Raw genomic sequence first — 26,198 nt, 5'->3', positions numbered from 1 at the left:
CTAAGAAGTGCCTCAGCTCCATAGACTGATCCAATCGGCTTTGGCTGTCCTGGCTCACTGCAGACTAATTCATTGAGTTGATTCTTACTGTCCCTTATAGGCGATACATTGTTTTTCAACTAATATTGCTGGGAAAGGTTTTTTATCTAGACTTCATTGGCAGATTTAAAGTGCTCACATGCTCTGAGAACCTGTTTAACCTTTTTCCTTCCTCTAACCTTTCCTGTCTACAAACTTCTGAATTTACAAAGTACACACGTGATATATAAATGCCATTACTGTCCTAGTTAGTGAAGTCACCTCAGGGTGTGGGAAATGTGTATGAAGCATCTCCAAAGAGTATCTACTTGCTTTGCGTTGATTCTGGGAAGGTATTTTGACATTTGATTGCTGCATATATTGCCCTTTTTAAAGAATGCTTATTTAAAAACTATTTAAATAAATAATTAATTTAACTACAAACTGAGTATAAGTGTTACTTCACTACTTGCATTTGTGGATTTCATTGCTACAGCTGTGCAGCTCACATTTACCCCTCTTGAGATAATCCTGGCTGCTCAGTCACACTACCAACTTGTTTAGTACAGGCCTATAACAATAGGTGGGTTACGTAGTCTCCCACAGGGTTACTACATCAATTCCTGCCCAACAGACGCAACCGTTACTGGACATGAAACTCACTGCACGAGCAGCAGCGGCAACAAGCGTGTCAGTGTTACTTTGCCATCTTTTACTAAACTCAGAAGGCAAGGACACTAGAGTCTAGGTGAACCATTGCAGTAAGCATTCGATATAGATATACAGAGTTGGGAGCAACATAGCAGAATCTACACATTCCAGCTTTCAATATCCTGTTATTAAGAAGCAAACAAGCTGCCCATGATGCAAGTAGAGCAGCTCCCGAAAACCAATCCTTCTGCTCACCGAGGCACCCAGGCTGGAGTGTGCAGTGACGGACTGAGACACCAATGGTTATCCACTGCTGCAAGCTATGACCATTCAGTGGCCACGCCAACACATCAGACAGTGAAGGGATAACAAGTTAATACCATTAACAGGCTGAGACACACTGTCTGGGCAGGACTTGCATAGCCGGCTAGTGAGACAGTAGGACCGGGCACACTGAGGGTCCTCTCCCCATTGGACACAGTGGAGCTCACTCACACAGACCCCCCCAGGCTGGGCACAGTGTAGGCCTCTTTGGCTGGGATAGTCCAGGAGGGAGGATAGTAAAGGGATACTCCTAGCACACTCCAGCCCTTACCTAAAGACCGAACCTGGGCTTGAAAGGTTACCGCTGGATCTGCAGCACTTCCATCCCTGGTCCACTGCAATGCAGAGGCCTGCGCAAAGGGTGTATGCGTTCATCCCCTCCTGGCACTTCAAGCATCCGACGAGCAGGCACATCCTTCTGATCAATGGACAACATGTGGACGAGAGCCAAGATCCTGCCGCCGTCTGGGTGTGGTGCCAGAACAGCAAATGTGTGGGCAGCTGCAAAGCATAGCAGTCTGCAATTAGCCCGACTGTACTCAGCCGTCAAAAACGAAAAACCTGAAACAAAGGCTGCCTGGGAAGAGTACAGGTGCACGTTGGGACTAAGGAGTTTCTATGGACTTAGCCACAGCCTGTATGACCAAGCACAAATGCATATGCTGAGGCAAAGGAAGTTCTAGAATGGTCTAACAGACGTACGCGGGACACTGGCGAATCTAGCAATGTGACCGGGGAAAGGCAGAAGCTACCCGACTGACCCTGGGGGTGGAAATCTGCAAAGGACCACATGAGGGAGGACAACCCTCTGGGAGGCGGAGTAAACTCATTGGGTCAAAACAGACACTTCACCCATTTCTTTTGCTTCTGGCAACACCCACTTGCCCCCCGCCCCCTTCAATCCCTGGATTGCATATTGTAGTGTAGGTGTAGAACCGCCAGTCATGGCTAATAACCAACCAATGTACATTCCCCTTTCCCAAATAAGCATGAGACGAGGCAGAGGACTGGAGTAATGAAAATAACTAGTAGCAGAAATCAAACGCTGCATTCAAGACACCTGGAGAGCATGAGAGACTTGCTTCTCCCAATGTAGGTCAGGACACCGGAGAAGAGCAGGCTGCAGTGTGGAGCGGAGAGGCTGCTGGAATTTCCATCCAGGGAAATCGAGCAGTGGATGGTTTGCCGCACTTGTGCTGAGGACAGCAGGAGCTGGCAAGTGAGGAAAAAAGGCAAAGCAGGAACCACAGAGCCGACAAGCAAGCCGCAGCGAGAACAGTGAGACGCGAGGGATGCCAAAGCTGTAGACGGAGACCGATAAGCCCAGAGAGAGACGTTGGAGCACTTAATGACAGATGCCACGTACCGTTGATTAACTTGGTAAGCCCAAACAAGTATGCTGGGATACCAGGAAAAGTGAGCAAAACTAAGACTGCTGAAAAGGGGTCCCTGACCCAATACATGAAAAGGATAGTTAAACAACCTTGGAGCTGGATAAAAGAGAAGGTAATTGCTGAGAAGTGAGAGTCTGGGACTTGCTCCCAAATACTGAGCCAAATAAAGTCTTGGCAGGAGGGTAAACCAGGCGCACAGCGACTCTGGGACCCACACCCAAGTAAAGAGATCAGAAAGACCTGGCAGGGGGGGCGCTGTTGCGCAGAGCATGGAGTAGTCACACTATGTGGCTCTGCCCAGAAACCAGGCCCAAGAGCCACGGAATGCTGGAAAGAAGGGCTCCAGCATCCAGATTGGGATGCGTCAGCCGGGAGAAGGTGTACAGCATAACGGGGAGATGTTTGGTGCGACTGCCATAAACAGAAGCTCAGAAATCCATTAAACTGTGGCCCGATGCGGCTAGGAGGAGGAAGACTCCAAAATGGCAGCCACCCTGTGGTGAAGGAGACCAGAGACAAGGACAAAGCCAAGAAATCAGGGAACCAAACAAGGATGGATGCCTACACCACAGGAGGTGCGGCAGGACGATCTGATCTGGGAGGAGAAGCGAGTAACAATGAGGACACAATGACGGCAAAGCAGGAACTCCTACAGGCGATCAAGGACTCAAGGGTACAAGGCGAGTACAGAAAAGACTTGGTGGGAGTAGGTGTAGGGCTTCTGAAACGGGACATGAAGAACATGTCCACCAGAGTCCAGGAAGCCATAGGTCGCATTTCGGCAGCATGAGTACTATTAAGACTACAGGAAGGTAATTCCAGTGCATCCAGAACACAGCTGCAAGAGTACTACCAAGACTCGGCAGGAAGAGCATTGCAGTGCATCGAGAACACCGCTGCAAGAGTACACTACCAAGACTCGGCAGAAAGGGCATTCCAGTGCATCCAGAACACAGCTGCAAGAGTACTATCAAGACTCCACAGGAAGAGCATTGCAGTGCATCGAGAACACCGCTGCAAGAGTACTACCAAGACTCGGCAGGAAGGGCATTCCAGTGCATCCAGAAAGCAGCTGCAACAGTACTATCAAGACTCGACGGGAAGGGCACCCCAGTGCATCTAGAACCCAGCAGCCAGAGTACCAAGACTCGACGGGAAGGGCATTCCAGTGCACCCAGAACAAAGCTGCAAGAGTACCAAGACTCGACGGGAAGGGCATTCCAGTGCACCCAGAACACAGCTGCAAGAGTCCCAAGACACGACGGGTAGGGCATTCCAGTGCATCCAGAACACAGCTGCAAGAGTACTACCAAGACGACATTGCAGATGCAAGACCCACGCCACTGGCTACCTAACCATTCACAAGGAAACTATTTTGAAGCACTATCACCAACAGAGCTCTTCGGAGCCGAACTCAACCAAGGGAAAAAGGGACCCCACACAAAGCAGAGTGCTGAGATTCAGAAAAAAGATTCTTAAAAACGGCCATGGAGAGACAGAATCGGCTTTCTGCACCATTGCGGACCAACTCTCCCAAGGGAAAGCTGGACACCCAGGTTCTGCTTCCCTTTCCAATAAGTAGCCATCGGCCGCAAGGGGGTCTCGCAGCAAAGCCCCCCGCTGTTAACGCTTCCAGGGACCCTGTGCATCCAAGACGCACACTCAGTAACACGGCCCTAATGGACATGTGCATTGAATGGTGCATGCTGTCATTGCGGGGACATGGCCCTCCCAAGCGATGGAGCCGGCCCGGTCTCTAGCACAGCGCCATCGCCTGGTGGTGGCAACTGTCTTCAGGGCCGAGTCCCAGTCAGCTGGCACAGACTGGATGCCGAAACTGAGCCCCCAGGCCAGGCTGGGGCATCAAGCAAGGGGCGGCATCCGCGGCAAACACCTGCCCATGGTCCCAGACGGCAGGTCACCCTCCCACCTGGGATGCCAGGCGCGGTTATTGGCTGTGCGCTGCGAGTGGGCGTCCAGGCACACAGTGGAAGCAAGATGCGGGCCCGGCCCAGGGCTCAGCACAGCCTGCTGTGCACCCCCGATAAGAACGTGCCGCTCTGCAGGCCTGCCAGGGTCACATTCCAGGCGCCCTTGCCTGGGCCCAGGGCCTCCCTCCCTGCCCGCATACCAGGCGCCACCCGGCAGGCCTGCGCTGCCCTGATAAGCCCGGGCAATACCGGGCATTCCAGAGAACAGCGCGACAACTTTCCACTGGCACATGCAAGCTGGCAGCCTGTGAAAGGCCGGCGCAAAGCAGCCCCGTGGGGGCTCAGCGTGGCCAGAGCTCATCCCTGGGACAGGGAGGTCCGTGGTTCTGGATGCCTGGGAAGGCGAGCACGGTGATGGGCAGCCCCGTGGGGGCTCAGCGCGTCCAGAGCTCATCCCTGGGGCAGGGGGGTCCGTGGTTCTGGATGCCTGGGAAGGCGAGCACGGTGATGGGCAGCCCCGTGGGGGCTCAGCGTGGCCAGAGCTCATCCCTGGGGCAGGGGGGTCCATGGGTCTGGATGCCTGGGAAGGCGGACACGGTGATGGGCAACTCCGGGGTTGCAGGACCGGTGCAGCCGGTTATCGCCCCCGGGTGCACTGGAGGCGCTGGTGTTCTGGCGCCACCGACCCCATGTCCCAGCTGCAGCGGTCACCGCTGCCCCTAGAGGACCCTCCCCAAGGATTGGGGCCACGGGGGGCAGTCGCACGCCTGCCCGCAGCATACAGACCTAAGGAATCCAGACCTACCTACCCGACATGAGCTGTGTGATGCCCAGGAGAGCTGTAAAGCAGCAGAATGGGGCAAATATGGCAGAGGCAGCTCCCCCTACTGGGTGATGGTCCGATAACCACCCCCCCCCCCGCCTTCAGAAGCCTTCCATGGCCCTGGTGTTCACCCCTCTTTAGTCACTCCCAGGAAACGACCCTAGCAGCTGCCCCAGGCCCCCAGAAGCCTCCCCACCCACCACTGCGAACCAGGGCCTTCTGGGCACCCACGTTACGTGCCCGCCAGGCAAGCCCTCTGCCATCCTGGGCAGGAGCCCCCATTCACAGAGCAAGGAAGCAGTGAGAGGTGCAGGGAGGCGGAAAAGACTAACCTGCACCCGCTGCTCTTCTCCACCGTGTGATCCCGGCCACCAGACGACGAGCTTTGATCTCGAAAGCTGCCAACACGGAATGCCAGACATTCACCATAGAACATTCCAGAAGAGCCCAATATAGAAAGGGCAGCAGCTGGGGCGCAGCAGTGCTCAGCCCAAGCCCCCGGGGCAGGGGTCGCCAGGAGGGCCTGGCACTCACAGAGCCCCGCCCTACAAGCACCCGGGGCAGGGGTCACCAGGAGGGGCTGGCACTCTGAGCCCTGCCCTACAAGCCCCCGGTGCAGGGGTCGCCAGGAGGGCCTGGCACTCACAGAGCCCCACCCTACAAGCCCCCAGGGCAGGGGTCGCCAGGAGGGGCTGGCACTCACAGAGCCCCGCCCTACAAGCACCTGGGGCAGGGGTCGCCAGGAGGGGCTGGCACATAGAGCCCCGCCCTACAAGCCCCCGGGGCAGGGGTCGCCAGGAGAGGCTGGCATCACAGAGCCCCGCCCTGCAATCACCCGGGGCAGGGGTTGCCAGGAGGGGCTGGCACTCAGAGCCCCGCCCTACAAGCACGGGTCACCAGGACAGGCTGTCACAAAGCCCCGCCCTATAAGCCCCCGGGGCAGGGGTCACCAGGAGGGGCTGGCACACAGAGCCCCGCCCTAGAAGCACCCGGGCATGGGTCACCAGGAGGGGCTGGCACACAGACCCGCCCTACAAGCACCCGGGGCAGGGGTCGCCAGGAGGGGCTGGCACTCAGAGCCCCGCCCTATAAGCCCCCGGGGCAGGGGTCACCAGGAGGGGCTGGCACAGAGCCCCGCCCTACAAGAACCCGGACAGGGGTCACCAGGAGGGGCTGGCACAGAGCCCCGCACTACAAGAACCCGGGGCAGGGGTCGCCAGGAGGGGCTGGCACTCAGAGCCCCGCCCTATAAGCCCCCGGGGCAGGGGTCACCAGGCACTCTGAGTCTGGCCCTACAAGCAACCGGGGCACGGGTCGCCAGGAGGGCCTGGCACAGAGCCCCGCCCTACAAGAACCCGGACAGGGGTCACCAGGAGGGGCTGGCACAGAGCCCCGCCCTATAAGCCCCCGGGGCAGGGGTCGCCAGGAGGGGCAGGGGTCGCCAGGAGGGGCGGGCACTCAGAGACCCCGCCTATCACCTTTCCCTGATGGAGCCCAAGTGAAACGGGAGTTGCTAATGCCAACAGCAGGCATGGAAAAGGCACTCGCCAGGCGTGGGTTTTCAACAGGCCATTGATCGTATCAGGTGCAAAAGGGTGCGAGTACCTGACCATCTAACAGCAGTGACTGGCAAATGCCCAATACTTACACAAGCCACAATGCTTTGGCAATGCTGGTTTTGAACAGGACTTCAGTGAAGGACAGCAGCGCGCATATAAACCCTGTGCCCAAGGAGAACACCTGGTAAGACATTTTTTTGCACCCTAGTAGGTTCGCAACTTCAATTACGCCATTGGCTCTGAAAACAAACACTGTCAGGCACTCCGACTTCACAGTTTGATAGTAAGGCTTGTTTAAAGAGATCTCAAAGTGTTCCCCACGAGGGGGTGTTTTGGGCGCGGGTGGCAGGAAGTGAGTGGGAATGGCCACAGGCGTTAGCATGGGGAGCCAATGGATGGGCAAATCACCAAACAACACCTGCACGCTGTGTGTCGCTCCTCCTAAGCCACCTCCCCCACCCCCGAACAGAAAGGACCCCGATAAGAAGAGCAGGGCTCCCCGAACCCCCACGGGCCTGTCCATCGTTACAGCGTTGAGGTGGTGGTGCACACAAGAAACACAGCACAACATGCACTGGCTGCCTCGAGACAGCGTGAGCGGAGAAGGGGACAGGAGAGCGCCATGCAGTGGCGAGCGGGCGGTGCTGGGGGCCAGTGCGCCTCACACGGTACCTGGACTTTGCGCAGCGATGAGAACATGGCGCAGGAATGCGGGCTCCGGCCAGGGCAGGGCAGGCGATGCAGCAGGCGTGTCTGGGGAAGACAGGCTAAGTCATCATCATCATCATTACATGGCCAAAGGGCACACCCATCACACAGGGGACGCCGCCAAGAGGACTCCCACCCACCGCCACTTCCAGGAGCGCCCAGGCCCTGCCCCCGCCCTCCAAAACCCCAGGCAGCAGCACCGCGGTGCCAACGCATGCTCCCCCACCCAAGTACCCTTCCGGCCCCACTCAGCCCTGCACAATCCGACATCGATGCACCCACCCCACCCACAGCACAAAATGCAACCACATCTGATGCCACCTGCCAACTGTCTAAGCAGGGAGAGGCCGCCTGAACTCCTGAGCAGGTGTGACAGCACACTGTGCAAGCAGGGCGATGCCGCCTGAACTCCTGAGCAGGTGCGACGGCACACTGTGTAAGCAGGGCGATGCCGCCTGAACTCCAGGGCGATGCCGCCTGAACGCCTGAGCAGGTGTGACGGCACACTGTGCAAGCAGGGCGATGCCGCCTGAACGCCTGAGCAGGTGCGACGGCACACTGTGCAAGCAGGGCAATGCCGCCTGAACTCCTGAGCAGGTGCGACGGCACACTGTGTAAGCAGGGCGATGCCGCCTGAACTCCAGGGCGATGCCGCCTGAACGCCTGAGCAGGTGTGACGGCACACTGTGCAAGCAGGGCGATGCCGCCTGAACTCCTGAGCAGGTGCGACGGCACACTGTGCAAGCAGGGCGATGCCGCCTGAACTCCTGAGCAGGTGCGACGGCACACTGTGCAAGCAGGGCGATGCCGCCTGAACTCCTGAGCAGGTGCGACGGCACACTGTGCAAGCAGGGCGATGCCGCCTGAACTCCTAAGCAGGTGCGACGGCACACTGTGCAAGCAGGGCGATGCCGCCCGAACCGAGCAGGTGCGACGGCACACTGTGCAAGCAGGGCGATGCCGCCTGAACTCCTGAGCAGGTGCGACTGCACACTGTGCAAGCAGGGCGATGCCGCCTGAACTCCTGAGCAGGTGCGACGGCACACTGTGCAAGCAGGGCGATGCCGCCTGAACTGAGCAGGTGCGACGGCACACTGTGCAAGCAGGGCGATGCCGCCTGAACTCCAGGGCGATGCCGCCTGAACGCCTGAGCAGGTGTGACGGCACACTGTGCAAGCAGGGCGATGCCGCCTGAACGCCTGAGCAGGTGCGACGGCACACTGTGCAAGCAGGGCGATGCCGCCTGAACTCCTAAGCAGGTGCGACGGCACACTGTGTAAGCAGGGCGTTGCCGCCTGAACGGAGCAGGTGCGACGGCACACTGTGTAAGCAGGGCGTTGCCGCCTGAACGGAGCAGGTGCGACGGCACACTGTGCAAGCAGGGCGATGCCGCCTGAACTCCTGAGCAGGTGCGACGGCACACTGTGCAAGCAGGGCGATGCCGCCTGAACTCCTGAGCAGGTGCGACGGCACACTGTGCAAGCAGGGCGATGCCGCCTGAACTCCTGAGCAGGTGCGACGGCACACTGTGCAAGCAGGGCGATGCCGCCTGAACTCCTGAGTAGGTGCGACGGCACACTGTGCAAGCAGGGCGATGCCGCCTGAACTCCAGGGCGATGCCGCCTGTACGCCTGAGCAGGTGTGACGGCACACTGTGCAAGCAGGGCGATGCCGCCTGAACTCCTGAGCAGGTGTGACGGCACACTGCAAGCAGGGCGATACCGCCTGAACTCCAGGGCGATGCCGCCTAAACGCCTGAGCAGGTGTGACGGCACACTGTGCAAGCAGGGCGATGCCGCCTGAACGCCCGAGCAGGTGTGACGGCACACTGTGCAAGCAGGGCGACGCCGCCTGAACTCCTGAGCAGGTGCGACGGCACACTGTGCAAGCAGGGCGACGCCGCCTGAACTCCTGAGTAGGTGCGACGGCACACTGTGCAAGCAGGGCGACGCCGCCTGAATGCCTGAGCAGGTGTGATGGCACACTGTGCTGTCATAAATCACCAAGGTATCAACTGAAAAGGATACAATTGGTAGGGCTCTTCCGGATCCTATTTCACACGACTTGATTGTAGGTAGGTCAAATTAGACCTTCCAAATGATACAACTCTCTGACTGAATGAAACAGGCAGAGAGATGGATCACTGGAAAGGGCGTGGGAATTGTGTAGGAAATATGCCTAGAATAGACAAAGTATCATAAGAAACTGTCCCAATCGAATTACTAAGAGAACACAGTATTAGCATTAATTCAGACACTGACCTTATGGCAAAACTGAAGTAATCCTCGAAAGTTTCTTGAAGAAAACCAGGAGTTGAACAAACGACAAAGGAAGGGAAGATTAGTAAGGGAGACTTATCCCGAACGGCACGAGGCTCTCGCTAGATACCAGGTTGGTGCACCACAGGATAGCGTCCAAAGTACTGTGCACAATCACCTTCCAATAGTTCATGAAATACTTCCTTTCCCACGAAGAACAAAAATTAGAATTTCACCTGTTAACTGTCACAGATACAAAAGGTTCAAAGTAGTTCAGAAAACCACGTGCAGGATTGCACACGCTAGAATACACGCAGCCAGGCCAGCCGCGCTTGAAAACAGCATCCGCGTGTAGAGATTTAGCACGCAAACAGGATACACACAGCTCAGGACAGCCGCGCTTGCAGACAGCGTCCGCGTGGAGATTTGGCACGCGAACAGGATTCACACAGCTCAGGACAGCCGCGCTTGCAGACAGCGTCCGCGTGGAGATTTGACACGCGAACAGGATTCACGCAGCTCAGGACAGCCGCGTGTAACGCTGACCTGACTCCCACGGGGGCGCTGGCCTGGTTCGCGCTGCTGTGACCTCGTCTAAGGTGATGCGCAGGGTTCGGAAGACGGACTGGACCGGGCCCCAGATCTGGCTTGTCTGACTCGCAGAAGTATCCTTCTGTAGGTGAGAATAGGGGGGTTAACTGTCTGCGGGGTAATGCAATCGGCCTCCCACTTACCCCTCTCACCCTCCTCAAAACCCTTCTGTGCTTCCCCGTAGCGTCTCACCTTAGGGTCTGGAAGGACGAGCTCTCCATCCTGCTTCGCTTCTGATGCAGGGGCGCGTTGGTATCCAGTTACGTCACTGGATTTTCGGATGGGTGAGAACCAAACTTGCTTGGCTTCCAGGTAAGTTTTTCTATAAGTGGTTCCCCTCGTGTCCATGCATTAATGTTCTAATGCTAGTGTCTTTTTCCCCATAGGGGCCGGGGTACGGAATGCCGGGGAACAGGCACCGACCCGAGGTGAGCGGTGAAATCCTTGTGGAAATCAGGTAAGTCTTTAATGAGTGTTTTGGTAATGTCTTTTCATTCACTCATTAACGCCGATGTCTTTTTCCCCTTAGGGGCCGGGGTCCGAAAATGCCTGGATGCAGCGCGGACCCGAAATGAAAAGGGAATGACCCAACAGGTAAGTCTTGACATGGAGTTTTAGCTTCCCTTTTCCCTTCTTTCTCTCACCTTTGTTCTTGTCTTTTTCTCCCTAGGCACGGGGGCGCGACTGCGAATCCGGATGGTCGCTGCTGAACATGGAGGCGCCCTGTAAAGGTGAGTAGAATGCGGCGCTGCAGCGATCGATGCAATGTGCTTTTAAAAATAAATGTCTTCCTTTTCAGGATTGTCGGCGAAATGTCTCTGGGATGCAGATTTAGCAGGTGAGGCCTTTTCCTTCTTCTGTTCTCTTGTTCCCTTCCTTTGCAGGTGATTCAGGATGCTGGCAGGTGTGGCGGAAGTCAAGATGCAGGAGCAGACACGGTGAGCGTCCAGCTGCTAGATGCAGAACAACGCGAAGCACGTGTGGCTGATCGGGTGTGGTTTAAATAGCCTTGGAAGAAGTTCCTAGAATGTGTCCTTCCTCCAATCAGGTATGTATCCTTCCCCGACCACCCCCGGGTGGTAAATGAGTCCCACAGGTAAAGTAGTTCCTTTCAGGCCTCAAGGAGGCCGGGGTTCTGCAGCATGGTCTGCATCAGGTAAGTGCACCCAAACACTTTCATAATGAGCCTGGCGCCTATGGCGCCAGGACTGACGTTTTCTATGAGCCTGGCGCCATAGGCGCCAGGACGCTGTCCAAAGGGCCCCTATAAGGGGTCGCTGGGACATTCCCCGGGGACTTGATGTCCGCTTTCGGGGACGCAGGGCCTGAGCCGGCTCCCCGGGAGCGGGCATTGTGACACTGCGCTTGCAGACAGCGTCCGCCTGGAGACATGGCACGCGAACAGGATTCACGCAGCTCAGGACAGCCGCGCTTGCAGACAGCGTCCGCATGGAGATTTGACACGCGAACAGGATTCACGCAGCTCAGGACAGCCGCGCTTGCAGACAGCGTCCGCGTGGAGACTTGGCACGCGAACAGGATACACGCAGCTCCGGAATTAGCGTGTGGAGGAAACACGCTCAAAATAGGCCAAAGAAATTGCTAAACGAAATGCGAGAACGCAGGTCCGGAGTTCAGCTACCAAAACGCCAAAATTGACTTAATCAGAAGCAGCGATCGGAGTTTCCACGCTGCTTATGTACGCACTGCCGTGATACACGTGACGGACCCAAGTCACGTGAAATTTAATGACGTGAAAAATGCAGACGTCGTTTTCCGGGCAATGCATCAAACAACCTCCGTTTTGAGTAGAATGGTCTAGTGGTTCTATGGGCGTAACACATTTTGTATGGAAAGGTCGTTCCTGGTCCAGAGATGTCCAGCAGGCATGACATGTGCAAACAGGGTGATGCCACCTGAACTGAGCAGGTGTGACGGCACACTGTGCAAGCAGGGCGATGCCGCCTGAACTCCTGAGCAGGTGCGACGGCACACTGTGCAAGCAGGGCGATGCCGCCTGAACTCCTGAGCAGGTGCGACGGCACACTGTAAGCAGGGCGATGCCGCCTGAACTCCTGAGCAGGTGCGACGGCACACTGTAAGCAGGGCGATGCCGCCTGAACTCCTGAGCAGGTGCGACGGCACACTGTAAGCAGGGCGATGCCGCCTGAACTCCTGAGCAGGTGCGACGGCACGCTAAGCAGGGCGATGCCGCCTGAACTCCTGAGCAGGTGCAACGGCACACTGTAAGCAGGGCGATGCCGCCTGAACTCCTGAGCAGGTGCAACGGCACACTCTAAGCAGGGCGATGCCACCTGAACTCCTGAGCAGGTGCGACGGCACACTAAGCTGGGCGATGCCGCCTGAACTCCTGAGCAGGTGTGACAGCACACTGTGCATGCAGGGCGATGCCGCCTCTACTCCTGAGCAGGTGTGACGGCACACTATAAGCAAAGCGATGCCTCCTGAGCAGGTGCGACGGCACACACTAAGCAAGGCGATGCCACCTGAACTGAACAGGTGCGACAGCACACTGCTAGCAGCACTGCCCTGCAGGGAAAGGATAGCAGGGAGGCGCAGCTTGAACTCCTGAGCAGGTGTGACCACACACTGCTAGCAGCATTGCCCTGCAGGGAAAGGGTGGCAGGGAGGCGCAGCTTGAACTGAGCAGGTGTGACCACACACCGCTAGCAGCACTGCCCTGCAGGGAAAGGGTGGCAGGGGGAAGCAGCCTGAACTCCTGAGCAGGTGCGACTGCACACATTAGCAGCACTGCTCTGCAGGGAAAGGGTGGCAGGGAGAGGCAGCCTGAACTCCTGAGTAGGTGTGACTGCACACTGCTAGCAGCACTGCTCTGCAGGGAAAGGGTGGCAGCCTGAACTCCTGAGCAGGTGTGACTGCACACTGCTAGCAGCACTGCCCTGCAGGGAAAGGGTGACAGGGAGAGGCAGCCTGAACTACTCCTGAGCAGGTGTGACTGCACACTGCTAGCAGCACTGATCTGCAGGGAAAGGGTGGCAGGGGGTGCAGCGTGAGCTCCTCCTGAGCAGGCGTGACCACACACTGCTAGCAGCACTGATCTGCAGGGAAAGGGTGGCAGGAGAGGCAGCCTGAACTGCACACTGCTAGCAGCACTGCTCTGCAGGGAAAGGGTGGCAGCCTGAACTGAGCAGGTGTGACTGCACACTGCTAGCAGCACTGCTCTGCAGGGAAAGGGTGGCAGCCTGAACTCCTGAGCAGGAATGACTGCACGTTGCTAGCAGCACTGCTCTGCAGGGAAAGGGTGGCAGGGAGAGGCGCCTGAACTCCTGAGCAGGCGTGACTGCACACTGCTAGCAACACTGCCCTGCAGGGAAAGGGTGGCAGGAGAGGCAGCCTGAACTGCACACTGCTAGCAGCACTGCTCTGCAGGGAAAGGGTGGCAGCCTGAACTGAGCAGGTGTGACTGCACACTGCTAGCAGCACTGCTCTGCAGGGAAAGGGTGGCAGCCTGAACTCCTGAGCAGGAATGACTGCACGTTGCTAGCAGCACTGCTCTGCAGGGAAAGGGTGGCAGGGAGAGGCGCCTGAACTCCTGAGCAGGCGTGACTGCACACTGCTAGCAGCACTGCCCTGCAGGGAAAGGGTGGCAGGGAGAGGCAGCCTGAACTCCTCCTGAGCAGGAGTGACTGCACACTGCTAGCAGCACTGCTCTGCAGGGAAAGGGTGGCAGGGAGAGGCAGCCTGAACTCCTGAGCAGGTGTGACTGCACACTGCTAGCAGCACTGCTCTTCAGGGAAAGGGTGGCAGCCTGAACTCCTGAGCAGGAGTGACTGCACACTCCTAGCAGCACTGCTCTGCAGGGAAAGGGTGGCAGGGAGAGGCAGCCTGAACTACTCCTGAGCAGGTGTGACTGCACACTGCTAGCAGCACTGATCTGCAGGGAAAGGGTGGCAGGGGGTGCAGCGTGAGCTCCTCCTGAGCAGGCGTGACCATACACTGCTAGCAGCACTGATCTGCAGGGAAAGGGTGGCAGGGAGATGCAGCCTGAACTCCTGAGCAGGTGTGAGCACACACTGCTAGCAGCACTGCCCTGCAGGGAAAGGGTGGCAGGAGAGGCAGCGTGAACTGCACACTGCTAGCAGCACTGCTCTGCAGGGAAAGGGTGGCAGCCTGAACTGAGCAGGTGTGACTGCACACTGCTAGCAGCACTGCTCTGCAGGGAAAGGGTGGCAGCCTGAACTCCTGAGCAGGAATGACTGCACGTTGCTAGCAGCACTGCTCTGCAGGGAAAGGGTGGCAGGGAGAGGCGCCTGAACTCCTGAGCAGGCGTGACTGCACACTGCTAGCAGCACTGCCCTGCAGGGAAAGGGTGGCAGGGAGAGGCAGCCTGAACTCCTCCTGAGCAGGAGTGACTGCACACTGCTAGCAGCACTGCCCTGCAGGGAAAGGGTGGCAGGGAGAGGCAGCCTGAACTCCTCCTGAGCAGGAGTGACTGCACACTGCTAGCAGCACTGCTCTGCAGGGAAAGGGTGGCAGGGAGAGGCAGCCTGAACTCCTGAGCAGGAGTGACTGCACACTCCTAGCAGCACTGCTCTGCAGGGAAAGGGTGGCAGGGAGAGGCAGCCTGAACTCCTGAGCAGGAGCGACTGCACACTCCTAGCAGCACTGCTCTGCAGGGAAAGGGTGGCAGGGAGAGGCAGCCTGAACTCCTCCTGAGCAGGAGTGACTGCACACTGCTAGCAGCACTGCTCTGCAGGGAAAGGGTGGCAGGGAGAGGCAGCCTGAACTCCTCCTGAGCAGGAGTGACTGCACACTGCTAGCAGCACTGCTCTTCAGGGAAAGGGTGGAAGGGGTGGCAGCCTGAACTCCTGAGCAGGAGTGACTGCACATTGCTAGCAGCACTGCTCTGCAGGGAAAGGGTGGCAGGGAGAGGCAGCCTGAACTCCTGAGCAGGAGTGACTGCACACTGCCAGCAGCACTGCTTTACAGGGATTCCAACACTGCAAGTGGCGGGTACTAGGAGAGGGTGGCCAAATTCTGTAATGACATCAGCACGTCTTGTAAAACAAAGTGCAACTTCTCGACTCCCCTGGGGTGGCACTGGAAACCACTGGCACGCTTAGCATGCGGCTGCCAACCCTGGCAGCCTCAACATATCCTGGACGGCAAAGCACGGGGATCGTTCTGAAGGAGCCAAGAGAGCCCACCGAGAAGAGAGACCTATTTTGTCTGCAGATGCGCCCATGAGCCTGCGGCTCCGAGGCGCGCAGCATACACGTGTAAAGTGAAGCGAGCCATGATGCTCGGGCTAGAATCACGCACCTTTAGGTGGGGTTCAGATGAAGGTTGTGTGATGTACTGTGTGATAATCAAGGGGGGAAGGGGAGGGGCTGGAACTTGGGCTCATGGCTGACTGATGTACTTGGAGATTTGATTGCTTGTAATGGTAATGGGGGAATCCGACTCAATGCACTGGACTTTAATGCACTAGACTTTAATGCACTGGTAAGCGGTGCCATTCCCAGCAGCAAGCACTTCTAAAGTAGGGGGTGGAGGTGTGCAGGGGCGAGGGTAGCGCACACACCAGTGACAGGGGCTGGGGGTCATCGGAACACGCGGCTGACAGCTGCCCCCCGCCAGTGCTCTCCTGCTCTCCAGGGACCGGTGCCTGTGAGGGGGCCACCAGCCCCCCCCACTGCGAGAAGACGGGGCACTGGGCATTTCAGCCAGGCTCGCCCCCACCCACGGGGTTGCGGGGCCAGCCAGGCGACTACAGATCCGAGAGGAGAGAGCCGGGCTCGCCCGTGGGCGCACCCCGAAACCTGGCCTCCCAGTGCAGGGCCGGCGCGCCCATCCTGCCAGACGCTCCTACGCTCCTTTCCGGCGATTGCTCGATCCTGGATCCGCGCCGTGTGTTCCCTTCCCGACCCTACTCCAGAGACCCCCCAGCGCCCCACAACAGCCCATATTGTCATCTCTGGCCCCAAGAGGAAGGGCAGCATTCCAAGGAAACGGGTCCTCTTCCCTTAGGAAGCCAGGAACCCACAGACAAGATCCGCCCCAACCTCCCTTCTGGTGCCCCCCACAGACAAGATCCGCCCAACCTCCCTTCTGGTGCCCCCCCACAGACAAGATCCGCTCCAACCTCCCTTCTGGTGCCCCCCCCCACAGACAAGATCCGCCCCAACCTCCCTTCTGGTGCCCCCCCCCAGACAAGATCCGCCCCAACCTCTTTTCTGGTGCCCCCCCCCCCAGACAAGATCCGCCCCAACCTCCCTTCTGGTGCCCCCCCCCCAGACAAGATCCGCCCCAACCTCTTTTCTGGTGCCCCCCCCCCCAGACAAGATCCGCCCCAACCTCTTTTCTGGTGCCCCCCCCCCCCCAGACAAGATCCGCCCCAACCTCTTTTCTGGTGCCCCCCCCAGACAAGATCCGCGCCAACCTCCCTTCTGGTAACCCCCACCCCCCATTGATCAGCTGTTTCTCGCCCCTGCCACCTGACTGTGCAGCGATGTGCGGTCTCACCCGCCCTCTGTGGCCGCCACTGCCCTTGCCGTGGGGTTCTGGAGTCCACGGGGGCAGTGCCAGCAGCCAGCACCCCCCCTCCCCGCCGGACATGCTTTGCATTCCTTCACCATTCACAGGGCCCTGCTGCCCATCACATGCCCAGCTCCACCCCCCCGGCCCGCCAAGGAAAGCCTCTGCTCCTCTGGGGCTGTGCCCTGATGGGCCGCCCAGCTCAGCACACCCACTCAGGCACGATGCCAGGGAATGGGTGGGCACCAGCGCACCCCGCACATGTATCCTGCTCACAGCTTTCATGTACAACGCATTGCAAATGGGCTCAACCTACGTGTGTAGATTTTCATAACTGGGGCATTTTTCAAACGCCAGCGAGGCTTGTTTTGGTTCCCAAGAATGCACAATGGATGTGACCCCCTCGCCCCTGGATACCCCTCCAAACACCCCATTCAACTGGGAAGCTGCACATTACAACACAAAGGAGAAAAAGCTCCAGCTCCACCCACTCCCCCGCCCCCACCTTCTCCCTGTGAATATTGCATTTGGTGGGACACCAGCCAATAGGGCAGCCAAAAGCCCTTCACTGATGAGAGAAGTCCCACCCGGCCTCGAGGAACTGGAGGCCCCAGAGCTCTCCATCCTCTGACCAGAACCACCCAAATGGAGCTACTCAGCTCATATGATGGGCAACCAAGACCTCCACCCCCTCACCTGCAGAAGGTGTAACCACTAGTGGGCAACCAAGACCTCCACCCCTCACCTGCACAAGGCGTAACCACTAGTAGGCAACCAAGACCTCCACCTCCTCACCTGCACAAGGCGTAACCACTAGTAGGCAACCAAGACCTCCACCCCCTCACCTGCACAAGGCGTAACCACTAGTAGCAAAGACCTCCACCCCCTCACCTGCACAAGGCGTAACCACTAGTAGGCAACCAAGACCTCCACCCCCTCACCTGCACAAGGCGTAACCACTAGTAGGCAACCAAGGCCTCCACCCCCTCACCTGCACAAGGTGTAACCACTAGTGGGCAACCAAGACCTCCACCCCCTCACCTGCACAAGCGTAACCACTAGTAGGCAACCAAGACCTCCACCCCCTCACCTGCACAAGGCGTAACCACTAGTAGGCAACCAAGACCTCCACCCCCTCACCTGCACAAGGCGTAACCACTAGTAGGCAACCAAGACCTCCACCCCCTCACCTGCACAAGCGTAACCACTAGTAGGCAACCAAGACCTCCACCCCTCACCTGCACAAGGCGAAACCACTAGTAGGCAACCAAGACCTCCACCCCCTCACCTGCACAAGCGTAACCACTAGTAGGCAACCAAGACCTCCACCCCTCACCTGCACAAGGCGAAACCACTAGTAGGCAACCAAGACCTCAACCCCCTCACCTGCACAAGGCGTAACCACTAGTAGGCAACCAAGACCTCCACCCCCTAACCTGCAGAAGGCGAAACCACTAGTAGGCAACCAAGACCTCCACCCCTCACCTGCACAAGGCGAAACCACTAGTAGGCAACCAAGACCTCCACCCACTCACCTGCACAAGGCGAAACCACTAGTAGCAACCAAGACCTCCACCCCTCACCTGCAGAAGGTGTAACCCACTGATGCTGACCATTGCAGTTGCTTTCTTGTAACCATCCCATAAGATTCCACCCTTCATCTTCCTTTAAGGCTTTCAGACCATCTCACATATTTTGGGAATCCTGAAACCTACAATAACCACAGGCCCCCTGCCCACTCAGGCTCTCTCGATTACTCCTGCTGCATGCCACCAGGAACCACCTCCCTCAAACAATTTATTTTACCATATTCTTAGACTTCTACCAACTGTCTCTCTCACCACCTGCTCAGCTACAGGAAACCCAACGTGTAGCACGAAAACTCCGCCCACAACAGGCTCAGAGCCATTACCCCATCCTCTATTCTACCCGTTATATATTTACTTGCTGGCTTTAGCAAACTCATTGACAACGTGCAACGTTGAATTGGGTTCCACTTTTCTGCACAGCGCTGTTACAGCAAGTGGAGTCCTTGCTCCACTGCACAAAATGCCACCCGAGATGCGCAGCCATTGCCAACGGCAGGTTCTACCCCATGCCCTCGGAAGCAGACTAATGCCACCCGAGATGCGCAGCCATTGCCAACGGCAGGTTCCACCCCGCATGCCCTCGGAAGCAGAGCGAGTCTGCGGGCACCCTGTAAGTTTTACCAACAGACATTACAGAGTGGTACATTTCGTCTGGGTCAAAACAACACTTTAATTAGGGGGCGTCACTTCAACCCCCCCTGATTTTCCACCATTATAACACCACCCAGACCCATTTTAATCCCATACCCCACTACCCTTTATATATTTAATGTTGCAGTGTGTTTTGGTGTCACCACTAATGTTTAGGTGAATTAACTGGGCAGCACCCTGTAGTACCCAGGCCCAGTACACAGGTCCTTGAGGCCAGCGAGATATCCATTACACTGCACCAACTCCAGGTCCTCCCATTCCCATCCAAGGTAGAGTGGGTGCCTGGAGCAGCAATCGGGGAGGAGGCCACCGGCATGGAGCTCTGCCCCCTGGAACACAGGTCTCCAGAGCTCGGGGTCTGCCACTCGCTCCAGGGCTGTATATACCCTAAGGACCAGATGCAGCGGGGGAACCCACTGGCGGACGTGCACTGTGGGCAATCAAGGTTCCAGATCTCCCCACCCAGCCCGCTGCCAACTGGCGGAAGCCCTTGAAGATGGCAAACTGCAGACAGGCTAAAAGGTCTGGCACAGAGGTGAACCCAGCCCAAGGGCTGGTGGAGAAAGGTGGGAGGGCGGATTGCCCAGCCAGCAAACCAGACAAGCATGCCCCCACCCGGACGTGAACAGGGTGCCCTGGGCTGGGGTGAAGGTGGCCCTGGCCAGAGAGTGCTGGGAGGAAGTGCCAGCTGTGTGCACCAGGGCGGTGTTCTGTGGCCAGCAGATAAGGCAGCAGGAGCTGAGCAGTGCCACCACACACATGCAGGTTACAGGGCCATCACTAAAACATGCAGGGCTTTACCGACACTGGATACCTGAATGTGACCCAGGTGCCCCCACCCTGCCCATCACAGCACTGGCCCTTGCAGATCCGACTGTTCGCTGCGCCCTCAATTATTCAAAAAGACAATAAGATGGAGGGTTGAAAAGTGGAGCAGACAAGCCGTACCCAGGGGGCATCCATCCTTGTGGGGCAATGCCATCTCAGCAAAACGACCTTTAGGGCATTGCCAGCAGACAAGTCCCCCACCCCATCCCCCAGGTATGTTTGGGCTGATTCCAGCAGCCCCCCCCTTTCTGCAGCCCAACCCAGCCCCGCTGCCCGTACCTCCTGCAGCAGATGAGGAGTCCCCACCAACACACCCTAGAACATTCTGCTGCCTGGACCCCTGCCAGCTGCGGGGGCAGGATCCACACTGTATCTCAGCCACAGAGGGGAGCCCACTGCTTCCAGCTGGGGTGGCAGGGAACCAGGCTGCCACACCAACACACAGATGGGAAGTCCAAGGGGCACCCCAAGGGTGGATCAGTAGACGGGGGGGGGGCAATGCTGCCGCGCCAAGCCAAGGTTGAGGGCAGCTAATGCGCTACACCACCCTGGGCATCGGAGGCAGGGTACAACCCCTAGCGCAAAGGTCCCTGCAAAGAGTTAGGGTGCGCCCCAGGTATGCTCTGATAATTACGGGGTAACCCCGAGACCCCCACACTGTGGCATTCCCGCAGGGAGGAGGGCTCATGAGCAGCCTGGACACACGCCTCCCGCGGATGCCCAGCTCAGTGCCCACTGCAGCAAGGAGCCTGGGGACAGGGGGGACACCCCGACCCTGGGGACAGGGGGGGGGCACCCAGACCCTGGCGCATGGGGACACCCCGACCCTGGGGACAGACCCTGGCGACAGGGGGGACACCCCGACCCTGGGGACAGGGGGGGACACCCAGACCCTGGGGACAGGGGGGACACCCAGACCCTGGGGACAGGGGGGGGACACCCAGACCCTGGGGACAGGGGGGGGGACACCCAGACCCTGGGGACAGGGGGGGGACACCCAGACCCTGGGGACAGGGGGGGGACACCCAGACCCTGGCGACAGGGGGGGACACCCAGACCCTGGCGACAGGGGGGGACACCCAGACCCTGGCGACAGGGGGGGACACCCAGACCCTGGCGACAGGGGGGGGCACCCAGACCCTGGCGACACCCAGACCTTGGGGGCACAACACCAGAGTAGCAGGAATGACACCACCCAAGAACCACAACACGGGGCCGAGGAATGAGGCAGCGAGGGGCCCGCAATCCAGGGGGCCTCTATACATGAGGGGGTGCCCTGGGAGAGCATGGACCCCCCAGAGGGAATCTGTAGGGGGGCGAGCGCTCCTCCCCCAGGAAGCATCAATACAGAACCCCCCCCCCCCCAGATCCCTGTGCAGGTTGGACTGGGTATACTCGAGATGGCCATTGCATAAGACCAGGTGCCTCTGGGGGGGGCTGGGAGGAGGGGGGCACAGTAGTCCCCTCGCCCTGTGCAGAGTGGGCGTGTCCTGCTCCCTTCCGGAGACATTCCATAGCGGGGGGACAGCTGTCTGAACGCCCCCCTCCTCTCTGGATTATGTGGGGTGACGCCCCCTCCCCAGCAACCAGCATCGCCCCGGGCGCCCCTCACTCACCTCAAGCTCCTGTATCCGCCGCTGCTCCAGTGCGCGCGCGCCCCCCTCGCCCCTCTTTATATCCTCGCTCGGCGATGACGTCAGGCCCTGCAGCGTCGGGCACGAGACCAGCGGAAGCAGCACCGGCGAACAAGGACGCGCGCGACCCGGACAGGCCCGACTCTGCATTGAGCGGGCACGCGCGCACAAGGGCACGCCCTCTCAGGCTGCGGCGCAAGGCACGCCCCCTCAGGCTACGGCGCAAGGCACGCCCTCCCAGCCTGCAGCCTGGCACAGTACAGAAAGGGGGCGCGGTTAGGGGTGGGCCCAGTGAAAGCCCCGCCTTCCGCTCCTCGTGCACGAACGGCCCCGAGGATGCGCGCTACAGACTCCCATTGCGCAGAGCCGCACGGAAACAGACGAGTAGCCGGAAATAGCCGAAGCCTCCCCACAGCCGGAGCCAGCAAGGGTGTGGCTCAAAATGGAAGCACCTTGTTTACAAAATGGCCGACAGAGGCCACTTACTCTCTCTCCCCCACCCAACACACAAATGACCCACCAGGGCTCAAGCCTGGAACGGTCCAAAAGGTGCCCTGTGAACGGGCTCGGCTTGGGTTCCCCGGAATGATTTACCTGATGACAATGAATACTGCTCTCCACCTATAGACGTCACTATAACTCGTGTTTACACCGCAGGCAAAACATGGAGAATACGTTGCTTTATGTTCTTATATTGAAGCGTTGTCATCCTTGCCTCTTGCTAGCCTTAATAACTTACCTCTCATCCGCCTACTAGCTAACACGTTTCCCACTCCTCTAGCCTGCTTCTGTCCCTCACTTCCTCCGCCTCCATTCTAGCCCCCAGACTTTACCACTTCACCATACCAACCTGCCAAACCATGAGAATTATGCCACGCCCATAGCCACACAGACACCACTCCTACACAAGCCTCCACCAACCTCTTTAATTTGATTCTGGGACTATGCGCCTGGTTTCCCGTTATAACTACAAGACCGTGGGTCCCAGGATGCACTTCAATCATGTCACACTGGCGTGCATCTTGGTATGCAGGGCATAAATAAAACGTGCAATGCCTCATTAAGGGTAAACACATAGTTTTCATGTCAACCAAGCAGACAGGCACGGACTAGTATGCATTGTTAGTCTGGTACTTTAGCGTAGATGCAGATTATGGGGATTTAAAATGCCAAACAGCCCATCCCAGTGAGCCTTGGCTTAGGAAATGGGCCATTCCCACACACTTGTCTGCTAATGCCTGCAATGAGAGGTGCCAAGTGGGTTACTTAAAAGAAACAAGGAGAATGCGGGAAAATGCCTGCAGCCTGTTGAGTTCTGCTGAGACATCTCCAACATTTTATCAAGCCCTTGATCAGTGCTTCCCTGTCAGGAACAAATAAAAGTAATCCTTAATTAGAAAATCAGAGACAATTTCAAACACTCGTTTCGTGGATGCAGGTGCGGCAAGTGCCCCCATAGCCCCTTTAATGTTGACTGCTCCAGCCCTTCAGAGCCTCAAAGCTGCAGCAACTATGGACCTGCTGTGAAAACATTTTACACTTCCCTTAAATCCCTCCTCCTCCATTCCCCACCTTGAAGCCCCCCCTGCCCTCTCTACTCCCCCCCTGTTTTTTTCCCTGTTTTAATTCCTCTCTCCCTTCTCCCATTACTCTCTCTCCCTTCCTTTCACACTCATTCAATCCTTCTGCTGCCCCCCTCATAGCTCTCAACTCACCTGCTTTTGGCGGGTGTCACCCGCCCTGAAAGCAGATGAATCACCCACCAAGTCCCTCATTCGCCCATTCACTTCTATGGGCCTCTCACCCGCCAAAAAGAAAATCGGGTGTTTTCACCCGCCTTGGTGACAAAAAAGGTTGGGAGCTATGCCCCCTTACCACTCCTATTCCCACTCCACCCCCCCTCAGTTAATTGCTCTTTGCACTGTTTTGTTGATTCAAGTTGTAATTTTTGCTCACAATGTTATTTGTTGTTATTACTCTGTATTTTGTTGTTCCATTGTACAGCGCCTTGGTGTAAAGCGCTCTATAAACAAATAAATCAATCAATCAAAACCCAGAGACTCCACGCTCTTACCAGGAGACCCGGAGAAGAGCGTGAAAATCCTGAGTCCCCGGGATAAACCCTGAGATTAGGCACGTATGCACTTCACCCATCATGATCAGATCCCGAGCACAGCTCAGCATAGCACCTACCTGCACTTAACAATGTTCATTGTCTTTAATCTATATATGTCTACTTATATATTGTCCCCAGTGACAGTTCCATTTACTCCCCTCCACAACCTGATCAGAATGCCCCTCAAACTCCCCCCATTGTAAGAAGCTCACTGCTTCCCGTCTAATCTGCTTCTTTCTTATCTATTGTATGTTCTTTGGTGATCAAAAGAGCATTGTTCCTCCTGTATATAAATAAATACTTAAGAATCATGGATTTCCTATAACAAAAAGAAGGGTTGGAACCTGCATTGCATTGGCCAGTGTAAGAAAAGATTTCCATTTATGGGTAATTTTCCCCCCAGTTGTGAACCCCCCAACTTTTTGCTGTTGCCCGACCATCCTAGCCTGACTTTTGCCAGGGGAGCACAGCCTTCTGTTGCACTCCGCTGTTTTGTTGCTCTTTGTTATGGGGAAAATTACATGCCCTTAAAGACAGTCAGCACTGGGAGACTTTGTTTCCCTTAGTCCTTGTCAATGTCGCTTCCTCCACCTTAAATGTGAGAAATTTTCAATGCAACCAATCACAAAATTTTACAGGCAAAAAGTTGTGACTATTCTTCTATATGGCAGTGAATCTCTGATTAATCTAGACGGAACGATATGGTCCCATCTGGAAGGCCTTTTTTGGAGGAAAGTTCTATCATTACCCCAATCATTCCCAATAGCCAGTATCAGATACGAACTGGCACTCCAATCGCTAAAATCACTTCACATATGGAGAAAACTAGATCTATACAGGAAACTACTGACCGATCTCCACATCCTGGCGCTAGAAATATTCCAAGGAAAAGAAAATACAACACAAGAAACTACTTTGCTGGCCTGGAAAAAACACATGGAAGACATCAGAATCACGGCAGATATCTCAACTGAACTGCTAACACTTCGCCCAGAAAAAGCAAAAAAACGAATTGCCTAAAGCGACTGGATAGCGACTATGGAGGCCAAAGCAAAATACAAACTTAACCAAGAATGTAAATTTGACACCCACCCAGCAATATGCCTCCCAGCTTATCTCCAACGCTTTCCATCTACTCAAGTTAGAGATTTTTTTTTACGCTTCCGGCTAAATCTGCTACCAACACGGGAACTACTGTGATCTAGGAATCTTCTACCAAAGGACATGGCTTTCTGCAGATTCTGCAATAAAGACAACGAGATCGAAACCCTGAAGCATATTATCATCTCTTGCCCAGCCCTGATCGACACAAACATGTGTGTCAGAGACATGTACCAATGTACCATGTAGCATGTATCAACCCAATTGAAACCTGAAGATCGATGGGCAACATGTCTACAGGGTGCAACAAAAAAACAAATCTTCACCATTGTGCACTTTCTAAAAACGATTTTAGAAGACAAAAGGCAATAAGAAAGAAATAATCTATGTATATTTTATTTTGTTTTCTGATCTTTGACTTGAAAACTGGCATAACCAAAGATGAAAGGTTTAACATCTAAACCAAATCATTTAAATAAAAATAAAAAAAACTTCTGCAACATGTTACAAGTGCACAAAGTACCTTACAGTACAGTGCACCCCTGGGTCTTCCTTTCGTTTCTTAAGGCCCTAGACACCCTCAAAGGATTTTTCGGTAAAAGTACAAATGTGCCTTGGACAGAGCTGGTGGCCGCTGTTATTTTTCATATCTTTTTAAACCTTTCTTGTGGTCCATACCGCGTTTACAGTGTGTGGACCAGGACAGTCCCTTGGTCCCAAAATAGCCATTGCATGAGGTCCTTTGTTCTGCCCTTTGGCCATCTTGTCCCTTTGCCTTCCCCAGGTCGAGCAGACCCGGGAAAACCCTTATTTGGTCATGCAGCTTCCCGCGCAAACAGAAGCTTTCACAGGCTTCTTCATACCTTGGGTGTGTGCCTTCAGGATGTGGGCTGGACTGTCTAGTTCCAATACACATCCTGGGGGCCAGAAAGTCTGGTGTGCTGGGAATGACTGGGACCACCATGGTCCCTGATTGGTCCATGTCTGGCATGGCTCTATGTGAGCAGGTCTCTCATTGGGTCCTTTTAGTTTTCGCATGAAGGATATTCTGATTAAGAGAAGGGCCCTAACACCCAAACCAGGTCGATCTCTTGAGTACACACCAAACTTAGAATAGGAGCCAAGCCTCCGGAAACTACAAAGCAGAGTCGAAGAACCACAGTATGAGATGCAGTGAAGGACTGGAGAGTGCAGCCAGGGCCGGCAGGTCATTTCCCGTGCAGTCCCAGTATGAGATGCAGTGAAGGACTGGAGAGTGCAGCCAGGGCTGGCTAGTTATTTCTTATGCAGTCCCAGTATGAGATGCAGTGAAGGACTGGAGATTGCAGCCAGGGCTGGCTAGTCATTTCTTGTGCAGGCCCAGCATGAGATGCAATGAAGGACTGGAGATTGCAGCCAGGGCTGGCTGTAATTTCCTGTTTTAGTCCCAGTATTAGATGCAGTGAAGGACTGGAGATTGCAGCCAGGGCTGGCTAGTCATTGTAACGCTCACCTGGTTCCCCG

The 26,198-nt window shown here is 56.4% G+C and overlaps 1 protein-coding gene across 8 annotated transcripts in view; it reads right to left on the bottom strand.

The window, feature by feature from the left end:
- The window catches only part of SPTAN1 (spectrin alpha, non-erythrocytic 1), a 514,843-nt gene extending 493,228 nt beyond the window's left edge, over positions 1 to 21,615 (bottom strand). For 7 of the 8 annotated variants that reach the window (XM_069609169.1, XM_069609172.1, XM_069609170.1 and 4 more), the window contains exon 1: positions 7,373 to 7,453. In XM_069609169.1, the coding sequence (XP_069465270.1) occupies positions 7,373 to 7,399 (27 nt within the window). In that variant the 5' untranslated portion in view covers positions 7,400 to 7,453. Of the gene's footprint in view, positions 1 to 7,372; positions 7,454 to 21,460 lie in introns of those variants that run through there. The other variant, XM_069609174.1, reaches the window with a different exon arrangement.
- Between the last annotated feature and the right edge of the window lie 4,583 nt (positions 21,616 to 26,198).

Source organism: Ambystoma mexicanum, chromosome 8 (assembly GCF_040938575.1).
Source record: "Ambystoma mexicanum isolate Mex_15411 chromosome 8, UKY_AmexF1_1, whole genome shotgun sequence".
Taxonomy (NCBI): domain Eukaryota; kingdom Metazoa; phylum Chordata; class Amphibia; order Caudata; family Ambystomatidae; genus Ambystoma; species Ambystoma mexicanum.
The sequence above is the reverse complement of the archived record's forward strand: the minus strand, read 5'-3'. Positions and strand labels throughout refer to the sequence as shown.